We start from the raw sequence: 16008 nt of genomic DNA on the forward strand, positions 1-16008 counted from the left end.
GCCAAGAACTCCTCCTTCTTCACTATCATCAGGCCTGCAGGAATATGGTACTGACAGAAGCTATCTCTGAATTCTTCCCAGGTTATTGCGTCGGGGTTGGCATGGGTGGCGAGATAGGACTCCCACCAAGACTGGGCTGCTCCTCTCAACAGACGGGGACCATACAAAACTTTCTCCATGTCATCGCACTAAGCGGTGTGCAACTCCCGCTCTATAGTACGCAGCCAATCTTCAACATCCATAGGGTCAGAAGAGTGAGCGAACATTGGGGGATGTCCTCTCATGAATTCAGCATGCTTGTCCCTGGGCATCTGAGGCTGAGGTGGTGGTTGCTGCTGCTGCTGAATGGCAGCCAGAGTCTGACCAATGGCTTGAACTGCCTGAGTCTGCATTAGGAACATCTGCTCGATGGTCATCAGGGGCAGTGGTGGCAGCTGTTGATGGGGTGCCTCAACCTGTGGGGCTGCCTGCTCCTACTGAGCACGCCTTCCTCCTCTGTGCCTGTTTTCTGACATCTGCAGAATGCAATCACATATCAGAACTGATCTTGCAAGCTTGCAGCATAAGAAAAGAGTATAGAATCCTTCCACAACACTAAACAGATGAACATCTTCACTGACTTCCAACATAGGCAAACACAACTTCTCAGATAAAGAGGAAAGTGGAATAAAGAGGCTTCCCAACTAGATAACTAACTTCATTAACATTTAACATGTAAACCAAGGCGCAGGGGATGCCCACACTCTGGTGAGAGTCATTACAAAGATCCAAATCCAACATAGTTCATCATGACAAATATAAAAGCACAGGATAAGCAAACTACCCTGTCTAACTAAGACTAACTAAAAGTAAGACTGAGACTAATACTAAGACTAAAACTTCTATATTTAAGCATTTATTACAGGACCCAACACTGATGATCTATGGTTCTAAATTTATCTTGGTCCTGCAGTCGGGGTTGCCATAAGCCTGGTGTCCACGCCGAGGTGAGCAGTACAGGTGCTGAGTCCCGACGAGAGCGGGGGAGCCATCCTCCAGGTGACGACGCTCCGTGCGCTCAGCCCGTAGCTGGGCGATCTCAGCACGAGCCTACTCAGCTCGTCTAATGCATGGTCCAGTTCTGTGTTTAGCATGGCATCTAGGTTGACTGTGCTGCTCAACCTAGGATTCTTCTCACCAACAGGTGAGACAATCACGCCTCCTGTGCTGCCAGATGGACGACGAGGGTAATACTTTAGGTTGAGACAATCGGCTACCCCGCCGAGCACTGAGCAGTAGTGCGAAAGCACACGCCGTGCGACATCTTGCATGGCCGCCTCAGCTGAGTCCCGCTCAGAGATGGAATAGTGCTCTGAGCAGATCCCCGAAGACTCTTCTTCGGACGGCGCACCAAGTAGGTCGCCTCCCAATGGTCCGGGTAAACCCCGCGACTGTGCTGGAAGACCACACAGCGATACTCGATGGACCAAGTACGCTGATCGAGTGCCTGGCGTAGCAGGGTGTCGAGCGCGTTGTAGAAGTGACACCCGCGAGCGGCGTCGCGAGTGATGGGTCGAGCAACCCATCATTCCGGCTCCTGATCAGCTGAAAGATCGATGCTGAAGCTCGAGCTGCTATCGCCGCCTCCGTCGTCTGGGTCTCCTCCAGCAGCTACTCCAGCAGCTACTCCAACAGCTGGGGCGCTCAGTGGTGGTGCAGGGGGCACCTCCAGCGGGAGCACAGGGGAGCAGCTCCTCACAGACTCTATCTCATGCTGAAGCGAGAAAGAAGAGCCCTGCTCCTCCAGCTCCTGTCGTCGACGCTCCTGCTCCTCGTGCACGCGGTGGTGCAGCCTCTCCAAGTGGCTAGACTGACCAGTCACTGGGCGGCGAAGCGGACGCTCAGTGAGATGAGAGGGTAAGAAGGAGATGACGGACTTCCGTGCAATGTGTCTAAGACGAACCATCTACAAAAGACACCGTAAGCATAAGAATGAGAACAGAACTAATATGACCAACAAGTAAACCATAAATAAATAAGGAATGAGAATAAACAAAAAATTTAGCAAGGTATAATATATATAGTAGAACATAGGTTTGGTCGATATGACCAACTTTTGAAGGGATACCAAAGTCAAGGTGAGAATAGAGGTCTATAATCCTTAGAACGACCATTCTACTCTAGGTTAGCGGTCCTACAGTTAGCACGACTTTGATACCACCTATGTCACACCCGGTTTTAGAAGGCAAACTGAATGTGAACCATGTACGTGCAAGGATCAGCAATTCATGTACACAGCAGTTACATAACTGGACATCATCACACAGTGCTCAAATAATAACATAAAAAAGGGTAATAATAGTCGATTACATCATATGTCTGCGACATCAACATAGTCTTTAACAATAATCAAAGTGCGAAAACGAAACGTAGATACACGCGGCCTTCACATTCAGCCGACTAGGGGGTTGCCGCTAACCCACGCCTAAACCTCATCGTAATCTTGGAACTCCTGAAAGTTTTCCTCCACGGCTTCATCTTCTCCTGAGCAGTGGTTGCAACGCGGACAACCTGGGAAGGGGGGGTTTGGTGTGTAGAGCAAGGGTGAGTGCACATCAACATACTCAGCAAATGTCTTGTTTGGTTGTGGTGGACTAGCTTTATATGGGCATAAGCCAAGTAGTTGCTTTTAGTTGGTCAGATTATTATTACTAGTAGAGAGAGCCAGATTTTAGTATTAACCCAAGTGGCTAACCCAAAAGTACCCTTTCCAAACAGAAAGAATACCACTTACCATTACCATAGTCAATACCGAAACCATCATTCTCATCACCACTTGAAATCCGAACATCTCTGATCAAGTATCACTAATCAATGGAGCTCCCTTGGCCACTCATAACCGCGAGCACGGCTGATATATTAGTTTTCATAACACTCTGTAGAGGTTGCGCACTTTACCCACAAGTCGTGATCCCCTTTCTGCCCGGAGATCATGACTATCCATTGATCACTACCAAGGTGACCCAGCAGGGTATCACTACATAGCCTTTACAAAGATTCCCCGGGGCTGTAGCCGCCCGTTAGGTTTCCTAAATGCACCGTACTCCTCCCCAAGGGGTGAACCAACCTTGGCAGAGCGAGCCGCATACACCGAGCCCCATTAACGGCACGACGGCGAAGTGAACTACACCCAGTTCCTCTAATTATTCAGCTAAGGGCGTCCCATTCCACCCTCATGGTTGCACTATTTTCCCGGACGGTCATCCAACGAACAGGTCCTTACGGAGAGGTACTCGAGAAACCGCTCGAGTCCCCTTAAATGCCACAAGTATATCATCATAATAAGAAGGGAAACAGTGTATCATAGATAAATCTCATCATGTTCATTGATTAATGTGAAGCACTAGCATGAAGCTAAACCAGAATAATCCAACCCAAATAGGTAAACAAGGACATGGATAACAAAAGCTAGTCAATCCTTAGGTATAAACTGTGTTAATGCGGAAAGTGAATTAAGGAATGTATAGGACATAGGTGGGTCAAGGGACACTTGCCTCCACCAACCAGCGGCTGCTCAGGGTCTTTGCCTGCGAGTTCTTTGGAATCCTCAAACAGACTGTTATCTATGCGAGCTCAAACATACGTTCATCTCTTTGAATTAGAAAATAAACAGTACACCATACAAGAGAGCAGATAAATTGAATATGCAGAAGATATGACATACGATTTGCATTCGCAATTGCTAGAAAGAGAAAAGGAAAGGTCTCGCAGTGGCTAAAGCTATAGTCGAAGCGTATTACGTGTAGGTGTGCAATTAATCATTACTTTGTCTAGCTCTACCTAGCCATACTAACATGTATTAATCACATGCACTAATAGAGTTACAACTATCTCCAATTGGTCGACATTAAACAAAGTCGTTGATTAACTACGTGAGATGATTAACGCGATCAATTTTAAGTAGAGGTCAACTACATAAAATAAACAACATGTTCCATACGCATAGAATACATGGGGGGTAGACGGGTATGCCACAAGCGTGGCGGGGCGCTACGCGTCGCGCCGGGAGCACGGCGAACCGCGCCAAGATGCCACGCGAGCACTAGCGCGCGCAAGGCCGCACTGACGCGCTACGAACGAGCCGCGTCGGGGCCGAGCCGCGCTGCGCGCCGTGAGCAGGCAGTGGGACCGCACCGAGCGAGGGCGCCACGACCGCGCCGGGGGCACCGCGCGCAGGGCGGGCCGCGCCGGGGCATCGCACGCACCACGCCGGGTGCCATGGCCGCGCGCGGGCATGCCGGGGCAGGGGCCTCACGCCGGCCGAGCCGCGAGCCGCGCCGAGCGAGGCGGGAGCGCGCGCGCAGGGGGCGCGCGCCATGGCCACGGGTGCACCGCGCCGCGAAGCAGGGCTCGGGGTGGGGGAAGGACACGAGGGGGGCACCACGGCCGTGCCATGGCCGGCTGCGCCGCGGCCGCGCCAGCAGGGGAGGGGGGTCGGGCACGTCGCGTGGGGAGAGGGCCGCCGAGCCAGGGGAAGAAGGGGGCGAGGAAGGGAGGAAGAAGAGGAGCCGGGGCTCACCGCGGAAGGGGCGAAGGCGGTGCAGGCGAACAGCGTCGAGGGCAGCTCTGATCGACGTGGGCGAGGTGGAGGAGGGAGGGGAAAGGAACGTGCGTCGTAGGTAGAATGAAAGGGGCGGTTGGGGCATACAGGTGGGGCCCACTAGAGGTGGCGGCGGCGGCTGTTGTAACCGCCCGCGCGCTGCGCGCGGGGAACGCGGGGAGGGGCGGGCGCTGGGGCAGCTGGGCCGCGCGCCGCGAGGTCAGCCCAGGATGGGGGAGGTGGGCCGCTCGCGGGGGGCTCGGCTGGGCCGCGAGCCGGCCAGCCGGCCTAGGAGAGGGGGAGGCGCGAGGGGGCCGCGGGAGAAGGGGGGACGCGCCAGATGGGTCGCCAGAGGGGGAAACGCCGGCCCAAAAGAGAGGGGGGAAAGAGAAGGGAAAAGGAAAGGGTTTTCCCATTTTAATCTATTTTCTAAAAGCATGCTTTCACCAATTCACTCAACAAACAAAGAATGCATGGTCCGGCATGGTTCAACAACCAAAAAGATTTAACCCTAGGGTTTTACTTACACGAGATTTCGAGATAATTCTCGCTAGAACTTTGAAAAAGAACAAGGCATAGCGAGAAGAAAGAGAAAAAGGAAAGGTAACGCTCGAATTTGGCGAGTGATGGAGAAAGAAAAATTTAACCCTCAAATTCGGGGCGTTACAATAGGTCACCCTAGTCTGTTTATCATTTTTATCTTGTTTACCCCTGAATCACTTGGGTAGTTTTGCTATTGCTTATTATGGTTTTGGGTTAATATTTCATTATATCCATGTTCCAATTATTTTGTTATTTTATTTATGTTCATGTCAAGATCATTATTTTTAATTGGAACATGGAGCTTAACTTGAGAAACATGTGCCACCACAAGGGAGGAATGGGACCCCTTGGCTAACTAATTAGGAAAGCTAGTGGAAGACTACCTTACCCGAAAGGGGCAAGGGCAGTAGGGGAGTTGCATGCAAGGAGGTTCTCGGGTTGATTTTGCTGCGATGGCGATCAGACGGGGGATTCTTGCAAGTGCTCTTCCCATAAACTGTAGCGGGTTTTTGGAAGCTAGTGGAACTTTGTAAAGGCCTCGTAGTGGATCCCTAGCCATTCACATCGGTTGTGTCTAAGGTCCTTGCAAACCCTGGCGACATGGGAAACACGAATTATGGGTACAGGGTACAACCTCTGTAGAGTGTAAAACTGGTATACTAGCCGAGCTCACGGTCATGAACAGCTCAGGACTCTCGCATGATTAAATATAAAACTTAAATTCAATTTGTCATTTGCATTGCATGGGATTATTTATTAATTTTGTTCAATTATTCTTATTATGGTTTGGTATTTACTTATACTTAGTAATTGCTAATAAAAATTTGACCAACTTATTAAAAGCAATGCTCAGCTTTAAACCCCTATTGTTGATCAGCTTTACACATCACATAAACTCCCACCTTTGGTGAGTTCATGCCACATTATTCCCCACAACTTGTTGAGCGATGAACATGTGTGATCTCACCCTTGTTGTCTCACCCCCCCCCCCACAGGAGAGGAACATGTGGTTCAAGAGGAGCCACACATCGAGGAGTTTGATTTGATCTAGGTGGCGTCTCCTAGTTGAATTTCTGGTGTCAAGGATGGATTTTAGTTCGATCTATAAAATTTTGACCAACTAAAGCAATGCTCAGCTTTAACTCCTGTTGTTGATTAGCCTTACACATCACATGAACTCCCACCTTTGGTGAGTTCATGCCCCTATGATCATGTGTGAGCTCACCCTTGCTGTCTCACACCCCCACAGGAGAAGAACAGGTGGTTCAAGAGGAGCCACACAACGAGGAGTTCGATTTGATCTAGGTGGTGTTTCCCAGTTGACTTGCGCCAAGGATGATCCTTAGTTCGTGTTATATTTATCTTTTATTTTTGTAAGACTTCCGCTATGTAATAAGTACTCTAATTATATTGTGACATTTATCTCTATACACTCTGTTATTATATGTGTTGTCTTCTTTGGCGCATGTATGAGATGCACCGGGCTTTGTCCCTTGAAACCGGGTATGACAAAAGACTGAAATTCTGGTGGTGTTGTTTGTGTTCTGTAGCAACCCAGTTTATTTTTTCTTTCAATATTTTCCATAGGACAACTTGGATAATGGACAACCAAAGATTTTCCACCAAAATAAAGGATGGTTCTGGGTCTTCATATCCATGTAAACAAAAATGGATCAGCAACCCAAGTAAAGAGTGCCCAAAGTGCAATCATGTCATTGATAATTATATTTCCACTTTTCATTATATGCCATTTCCGTTTCTCTGTAATCAAGCATGGTTAGGAATAAATTAAAAACGATATATGAGCAATTGCCAAAGATTAACGGTTTGCATATCTTAATGAGTTCGTCAACATTTTTATAAAATTGGAATAAATGTCTACGGTTATAATTATATTTATCACTTTACCTGCCTTACTTTTGAGCCAGCTCATGGCCAACTTATATGTTAGTAGACCTATTGTATTTCTAAAATGCTTTGATTTTTGCAGATACAGTATGGGGCTTTAGCTATGAATATTCTTCTCAAATGTTCTATTAAAGTGTGGTTAGCTGCAAAGTTTGTGAGGTTCTATTGAAGTGTGATCAGCTCATGACTGTTTTCTTGTTGCAGGTTGTTCACTAGTGGCCCGATTTGCTTAAAGGTGTAAAATTTGATCCTTCTAACCAAGATTAATTTGGCACTTATTGGCAAAACATGGAAAATCTGGCAAAAAACCCCATCCGTTCATTGACGAGTTCATTCCAACAGTTGAAGAAGATGAAGGCATCTGGTACACTCATCGACAGAAACTTCCAGGTACTATCTTCTTTCTGAAAGATTGTGGGATTTTCAGGATTAAGGTTCGTAACTATAAACTTTTGTTTCAGATTAGATCAAATTTGAAAATCTACAGTTTACAACTACTGTCAAGTGCTTATCTTTGTTAGTAATTTGTTGTCCTGTGGGACTCTTTTGTTGATCACAACCTATGATGGCCTGCATTTAGCCTAGGAAAACTTCAGGTAGGGAAAATTACTTATTTTAGTTTTCGTTTAGTTTTTCACCATGTCGCTATGCAACAATTAACGGCCTGTACAACTCTTGAATTGTAGCTGCCATCTTTGAAATAAACATTTAACATTCTGGTTGGAACACTTTCTTTGGTACTCCACTTGTTTTTCAACACTCAGGAGTCATCTCTATTCATTTTAGGCATTAAGCAAAATGGAAGTGTATCACATTTCTTCCACAGAACATTTAAGGCCTACAACACTGGGACTAGGAAGTGTCCATTGGCACAACACAGGCAAGACTATTTTCTTCTAAAAGATATTAAGAAGATTTGGTGGGCTTGGCTTGATGGCAGCAATGTTGGTTTTGTGTTTGGACATGATGGCAGCACTAGTGTTTCCCCATTATGTTGCTTGTTGGGGGCCTTCGGCTTCCGAAGGTCCTCAAAAACATGATTTGACAATGTTTTCTAAGTATGCGAGCAGGTATCTTTGGAATCAGGAATCAGGTTGCGGGTATACAGAAGCATGGTCAAGACGAAGCTTGACTGGGACGGCGATCACGACGAAGGATAAGATGATCACGAAGCTATATGCAAAAGAGCTTTGGCATCACGGCGGGAAGGGGAAACCGACTTAAAGATGAAAAGTCAAACTAGACCTCGAAGAATTACTATAGAGTTATTGATAAATGTAAAGGGCATTAATGTAATTTTGCATGGGCTGCGACCCATGCCTATAAATAGGTGAACAGTATTCCCGTACTGTTCACGCTAACTTGGCATTCACTTTTGCGCCACGCCTGTATTTTCTTTCCTTCAAGCCGAAGGTACATTTGTAATTTATCTTTGTCTACACAAGTAATACAAATAGAAATATATAAATAATAATGTTTGTAGAAATTATGCTACTTTCTATATTTTGTTTGAATGTCCTTCATTTTTTACCATGATCATGAAGGCACGTCCTTCATGACCTTCGTCCTAAATTCGTTATATCCGAAGGGAAGTAATGATTTGAAGGACAAAGGACTTTTGATATTTAACATTTTATGTTGCCTTGTTCTTGATTCATAGCATTTAAGAACAAGTCCCCAACATTGCTCCTCTTCAGGTCTCTATGGATGACATTGCCCCGATGATAAGATGAGTGACCACTATGAAAACATCGGGTGCACAACATCGAATGATTTTATTTGTAGTTTGCCATGTGTTTTGACAGATTAGTCCATGCGTCGGAGGCTAGACAACATGCACCAGAGGTTGAGGCTGTTGGAGCAACAAATGGAGACACCGGAGGCCCAAATTGGCAAAACCACCGACAATGTGCTGATTTTTATCTATTACTTTTCTTAAAAACATGTATACAAAATGTCACATCCCTGTTTACTGCGCAAACATGTTCAACGGAATGCAACATAATCAATGCTTTTATAATTAAGTTTTTAATCTAAATTCTAAAATATTTTGAGTTTGGTTCTGTATTGGTGGTTGGCAAAGAATATGTATTGTTCGTTTTTATGTAATCATTGTGCACTAACATTTCATTGAATATTTGTGTGTCGTCGCAATGCACATGCATTGTACTATATACATTATATGTGAGTTTTCTTACACTTGAGATTCTGAAATTATTAGTGATGACAAATCCAATATTGTTGGTCCATAAAATTTGTTGGGAGAGAGATGGAAATTATGGTCATCAACAGCTCTAGCACATAGAGTGTGCATTGAACTAAGGATTAGTTCCTATATAATGGCACATTGGCACTAACAATTTTATGCATTTTAATGCAACCGTAGGAACGCACGGGCATAGACCTAGTTACTTAATGATGATAATAATAATTAGTTAATTATACACTAATAAATATGTAATGGCACTAATCTTGTCAATATAACACTAATGAAAAATAAAATATGTTAATTTAGCATTATGCTATCCTAATTATCCCACAAAACATACTCAAATAGCACTTATCAAAATTTACCTTATCATAATTAATAATTAATAATGTAACATACTAATAGTCCTGATTTTATTTACTAATAGTAAAGATTAGAAAACATGAAGAAACTTATTTTTTCCGTTGCATCCAGCATATAGTAGCAATATTTCCTACTATGGCAACCAATCCACCAAACCCAACACAATCAATTGATTGATATAGATGATCATCTCTCATCTATGAATATGCAAAGACAACCTTTGTATGGATAGTCATCTCCTATACACAGATATCCATCCAACTTTTTAACACACCATGGAAATTCAGTGACTTCAGTCAATCATTCCGGGGCATCCGGCATATAGTGCATTCAAACACAAGCTCGTTCCTGTAAAACAAGATATCAAGGCAGACGCATATTTGATCGCTCAGTAAATCAATGGGGCATGACCAGAATTAGTCGCAACCAGTTACAGTCAAAACTGAAGTGAAACTGAGGCCCTGTTTGTTTGCCTATAGGATTAGATAATCTAGCTTATGAATTATATAAGCATCTAATTTAGATAATCTAGCTTATGAATTATATAAGCATCTAATGAGTTGTTTATAGATTATCATAATCTAGGTATCTAAATTATATATTCCACCTAATAAACCATATTGTTTGTTTATCTTTCAACTTATTTAAGCTAGATTATATAATCTAGAGGGTAAACAAACAGAGTCTGAGTGGGGAAACACAAGTTTTCCTCTACATAGTGTAATGTACTACGTAGATCTGCCATTCACTTGACGGACTCCCTCAAACAAGTGAGCAATTGTCCAGGTTGCAGCCCTGCCATCCGAATTTCCGAATAGCAGATTATTGTTTTGAGTGGCACTCAGCAACCAAAAAAAAACAAGCCATTGATCACAAACTGAACTGAAGAGCGTCTTCCTGTGAATGTGAACGTCGCGATCGTAACCACCGATCCTTAAGATCTAACATCTATGATTAATGTCAAAGACAATTAGGAGAACGACCACTGCAGCAACAGCTAATTGATTGATGGATAGATTCTCTTTTGAGCAGGTGACACAAGAGAAACACAGAATAAGATACTATACTGGAGTTGTTGACGTTGATCGCTACGGTGGACTGATTCCAAGCTGCTCAAAATATCCTGAGCCATTGCCCTAGATTGTAGGCAAATAGATTTGGTGTTGGGTTCATTTCAGTAATTAATGCTAATCCAGGGAAGAAAATTGTTCTAGTAATGAAAAAAAATCACACTAATCGCTCGTTCCACTTAGCAATGGCACTACTGTAATTCAAGCTCAATTCAATCTCTCCAGGCTTTAACTGCACAAGAACACTGCAAACTACAACAGTCCAGAGAAAATTTACCATCACCGCTAGTTGATCAGAACTATGCTGCCGCCGTCGTCGCCGGTGTTAGCTCTTCCAGGCGTAGATCAGCAGCGAGAAGCCGTCGCCGCGCTGCATCTCGACCTCCTCGGGGCTGGCCCAGTCCATCACCGTGGAGCCACTGGCCCACGACGCCGTGGAGGATGCCACGGACGCCGACGACGACGAGCTCTCCTTGGCCAGCCTCCGCCCCCTGCCCTTCCTCCTCTCACCGTTGCTGCCCGTCTCGCTCCAGTCCCGTTGCCCCCACCGCGCGAGGTAGCCTCCCCAAACGCCCGTGTTCCTCCTTGCGTCCTTGCTGGGGGAGGGATTCTTCCCCAAATCCGCCTCGCTCTCCTCGCCGCCGCTGGCGAGTTCGAACCGGAAAACGAACACCGCGTGGGCGTGCGTCGAGGCCTCCGTGGGGGGCGGCTCGCGTGGGGGGAAGAGCCAGTTGTGGAGATCCCAAGAGACCTGGACGCCGTCGCCGCCCCCGAGGTCGACCCGCTCGCTGCCGCGGAACTTCCAGCGCAGGCGCCGGACGTGCAGCACTCGCTCGCCGTCGACAGAGACCGACATGCCGACATCAGCCCGGTCCTTCTCCTTCCCCTTGCCGGCGGTGGCCTTGTCCCTGCCACGGCCGCGAGCCACGAGATCCACGGAGATCTCCCGCTCCTTGCCCTGGACGTTCACCCAGGTGGTGTGGCTGCGGCCTCGGCCGGCGCCCGCGTCGCGTAGCGAGACGTGCTCCCGCCGGGAGAGGAGGACCGGACGCGGGCCTGATGGGCGCCGGGCCCGGGTCCTCCGGTAGGCCAAATCGGTCAGGTCCCCGGCCGCGAGGACCATCTCGCCGCAGACGACGACGGCGACGAAGAAGCCCGATGAGGGCTCGGGGGACCCGGAGACCGGGAAGCGCGCGCGAGAGAGATCCCACGCCAGGTCGACGAGGCGGTCGCCAGCGCGGAACCGTCTGGACCCGCGGCGGCGCCAGAATAGCCATGGGCTGACGCGGAAGGCGAGAATCTCTTCGTCCGCGTCATCGTCGAGGTAGCCCGCTCCGGACGCCGAGGAGGAGGAGCCGGGCGGGGGCGTGGCCGACAGGCGGAGCACGGCGCGGAGGGAGAGGCCGAGCGAGGTCCGGGACCAGGAGAGCGCGACCAAGCCGAGGTGGGTCTCGTAGATGGAGGTCGCCAGGCTGGGCCCCGCCGCGCCCGCGCCCGCGCCCGAGGACGGCGCCGCGGCGCAGCGGAAGCAGGCGGCGATCCGGCTGGGCATCGGTAGCGCGAGACGCCACTGCGAGACGCCACTGCGTCTACGCTAGTCGATTGGAATGCGTGCGCGCTGTGGCGCAGACTTGCAGTGCGAATCCAAGGCGTCAAGGGGTTGCTGGCTTGCTGCGTTCCGCAAGTGGTGCGGCTGGGTTTGCTGGCTTGCCGCGGGACGGTTCGCCTCGGCAAACATATGAGGTGCGTCGCCAATTTTGTCTGATTTCAGTCGGAATTGAGGAAAAAGACATGGAACGAATGATGGAAATTCACGTTTCAAATTAAGCAGTTAGGACATACTAGAAAGCATGGCGCGCCGTTGGCGCTCGCTCTAAGAGACCGTGCGCTAGTTATGGGCTTGTGTCTCAGTATTTTTATCTTAGCCTTTTGGCTTAATTAAATTGTAACGTTTGTTCTTACATGTCATTGTAATGCACATACATTGTACTAGTGTACTCCTATAATCCTCATGTATCGTTGCAGTGCTTAGGCACTACTATAATCCCTCCGTCCCTGTCTGAAATACAGAAGGTATTACAGAAATGCGAAAATAGAAACAAACATGCCAATACGTTGCCTAAACAGGCAAGCGCCAGACTCTTTCGGGCCTGAGCCAATATCTAGTCTATCGGATGAAGACCGAATCTTTGTCCACGATCCAAAACCGAAAACAGAGGTGGGTAGGGTTCTAGCCGCCGGCGAATGCCACAATTGCTATGAAATTTAAACGTCAAAGCATTCTTGGCGTTGATATTGATTCAGGTTTTTAATCCAATCTCCCCTAATAAACTCATTTTGTGGTTGATTCTCTATGTGGTTGAATATTTCTTGAATCGAATTCATTTTATCTTTCCTTGTTAGTTTTAATTGAGACTGCTAAGTGGAATCTGCGAAGGATAATTAATGCAGCAGGATAAGGTGGGTAAAAAAAATATTAAAGCTCAGGAATCATCAAAAATATCCTTCTCAGGAGTTGTTCGCTAGTTATGGGTCAGAGCCAGTTAATTTTTTTATGTATGCATTATATCGTTAGTGGATTGGATAAGGTTTAGGTTTGCAGATCGACCAAGTGGATGGTAGTTCGTGATGCAAAAGCAAATAATGATTGACGAATGCTAATTTTCCAATTATTAATTTTCTCATGTTTTTTTTTGTGAAAAACTTGAAATAATGTGTAGCTAAGCAGAAGCTTTTATCAATTCCTATATACCACCTTTTGGCTTGAGAACTAATAAAAAGAAAGGATACAAGCAACATGAACATATATAATACATGTCTTTGTGGAGCACCCGTTATGGTAGTATGGCAGCTGCCATACCTCAATTTTTATATCTAACTATGAGTACTAAAGCATACATGGAGTAGTGGTTGTGCTTTGGTCGATATTTGATCCCTTTCCAAAAGTTGTACTGTAATAGCAGTAATTTTGCATGAGTATGTGTAGAACTTGAACCCTCCTCCGCTTCTGAAAGAGCTGCGCTATATAAGTTATTTCAAAATGATAAATAATTATAATGACAAAAAAGCTTCAAGTTTTTTTGTATGATAATATCCTCTGTCACGGTATAAAGCTTAAACTTTTGTGGATTGTTCCATCCAAAAAAGAAATAATTATAAAAAGGCAAGCTATGTTGTGAACCCTCCTCCCCTTCTAAAAGAGCTGCGTCAACTTGGGATTCTTCGACACTATATAAGCTATCAAAATTGATAAATAATTGTAATGACAAAAAGATTCAAATTTTTTTGTATGATAATATCCTATGTCACTGTATAAAGCTTAAACTTTCGCGGATTGTTCCATCCAAAAAAGAAATAATTAGAAAAAAGCAAGCTATGCTCTATTAGCATTAACTTTTTATTACGCTTAAGTTGTGACTATATAGAGTATTACTACTCCATCCGTTTATAGATATATGATACAGTTGAATTTTTTAAAAAAATTAACCACTCATCTTATTTTAAAAAATAATGAGTTATTATTTGTTTTCTGGTTTGTTTTATCATTTAAAGTAGTCTGTGCTTAACTTAAAATTTTACATATTTTGAATAAGTATTTTGAATAAGATTAGTTGTCAAAGTTTTTTAAAAAGTTTAATGATGCATATATTTATAAATGGAGGTAGTATATTATTAGACAACACCATGACTGGCTCACGACCGAGCCATCCAGAATTGTGGCGGATTTGGGGACTGGTAGTCTGTGTTTTAGTTTTTTCTTTTTCTGATTTCACAAAGTCAATTAAATTAAACTTAAATGTATTAGCGCTACGATGGACACATCACACACGACGTGGCAAGGCCTGCATCGTTGGGTCTTTGGGTCCACCACGTGTGGCATGGGATGGGTGGGTTGTTGTTTGCCTCTTTAGCTCTTGGCTCTTGTAAAAATCAGATCCCACCCTCACCGCCGCCACCGGGATAGCCACTGTTGTCGCACTGCTCAGTTATCCCTGGTGGTGTGCCGGTGACTGAGTTTGCAATTCCACCCTCAGCATCTTCGCTAGCGGTGAGGCTGCCATCGTTGCTCGCTTGTCGACGCTCTTCAAGGAAACACGTGGTACATGGGCAAGTTCGTTGTGCGGCAACTCGCGAAGCTGGGCAACCAGATCACCATCGCATCCACCATGGTAGGTCTTGTGGAGTGCAAGGTGTACGCGTACAAGGTCGGTCTGGATGTGATCAAGTTGCTGGAGCGCATGCAGATTCGACAAGAGGTAGATTTAAGGTTTTTCTTTATCTGCTTCTTTTTTCGCCAAACCAGATTGATTTCTTGTATACTTAATTGAACCTTTACAAAAAAAATTAAGGCAAAGTTTTCCCCCTATTTGTTAAGTGTATAAAAGGATTTCTTTTTCGATATATAGTTATGTCTACAGCTAGAAACACTGGTTAGTCCTATGTACCGGTGGCAATGGATGTGATTTATATTTGTACCCGCGGATAAAAAATCTTTTGGACACGGTTTCAGGTACGAGTCTGTACGGGGATACGGATAGCAACATTTATATTTATAAAACTGGTATGAAAAATCAGTATCCATATCCGAATACTTGAATATCCATTTAAGTAACCTAAAAGGTGGGGTCACTAGGGTTTAGAACCAATTCACAGACCATAGATAGTCTAATTTCCCGTTGCGGCCCATCTCGGCTGTCTGTCTAGCCTCCCCAATCTGGCAACCCCGTCTAGCCTGTCTTGCCTCCCTATTCCCCAATTCTCCCCACGAGTCCACAACCCCAGTATAGTATCCATCCCTACCCTCGACCGCCTCGACGACCACCTGCCACCCGGCCAGGCGGCCACCACGACCACGGTCCTGCGCTCGGCGGTCCTTCACTCCCCATGCGTTCCAGCTTGCATACGACCAGTGCGGCGGTGCCACTACCGTTCCCTGTAGGTGATCTGGTCGTAGCTCAGATCTGTGCGGTCGTGCACCGCCGCCGACTTCATAGTTCGCACACACCACTGGCGATCGACTGTCCTCGTGCATCTCCATTCTCCGCCAGCTACTCGCGACCTCTCCACGTCAAGCACTGCGCATGAGGATCGGTCTTCTCCACGTGACCATGTTGAGCACTACGTTAGACATTGCCAGCTCGCCCAACAGGTCTAATTTTATATTGCTCGCTGTATGCCTTAATGCATGTGTTAGATTTGATTTGTTGGACAAATTTTGTATGGTTGTATGTTTTTATCATATTTAAATTTGGTGGACAATTTTGCTGGACAAATATTTGAATTTGGCGGATTTAAAAATTATGTATGTGTAGTGGATATCCGTTACCTGCGAGTAA

General features: G+C 46.0%; 1 protein-coding gene across 1 annotated transcript; it reads right to left on the bottom strand.

Moving 5' to 3' along the window:
• Positions 1 to 9754: 9754 nt before the first annotated feature.
• Positions 9755 to 12280, bottom strand: LOC100216973 (DUF868 family protein). Its single transcript, NM_001143353.1, has 2 exons — positions 10950 to 12280; positions 9755 to 9950 (listed from the first exon to the last, which is right to left on the bottom strand). Exon 1 carries the CDS (start codon positions 12222 to 12224, stop codon positions 10998 to 11000), a length of 1227 nt encoding a protein of 408 aa, NP_001136825.1. The 5' UTR covers positions 12225 to 12280; the 3' UTR covers positions 9755 to 9950; positions 10950 to 10997.
• Positions 12281 to 16008: the final 3728 nt, after the last annotated feature.

The sequence above is a fragment of the Zea mays genome, chromosome 4 (assembly GCF_902167145.1).
Source record: "Zea mays cultivar B73 chromosome 4, Zm-B73-REFERENCE-NAM-5.0, whole genome shotgun sequence".
Classification (NCBI taxonomy): Eukaryota; Viridiplantae; Streptophyta; class Magnoliopsida; order Poales; family Poaceae; genus Zea; species Zea mays.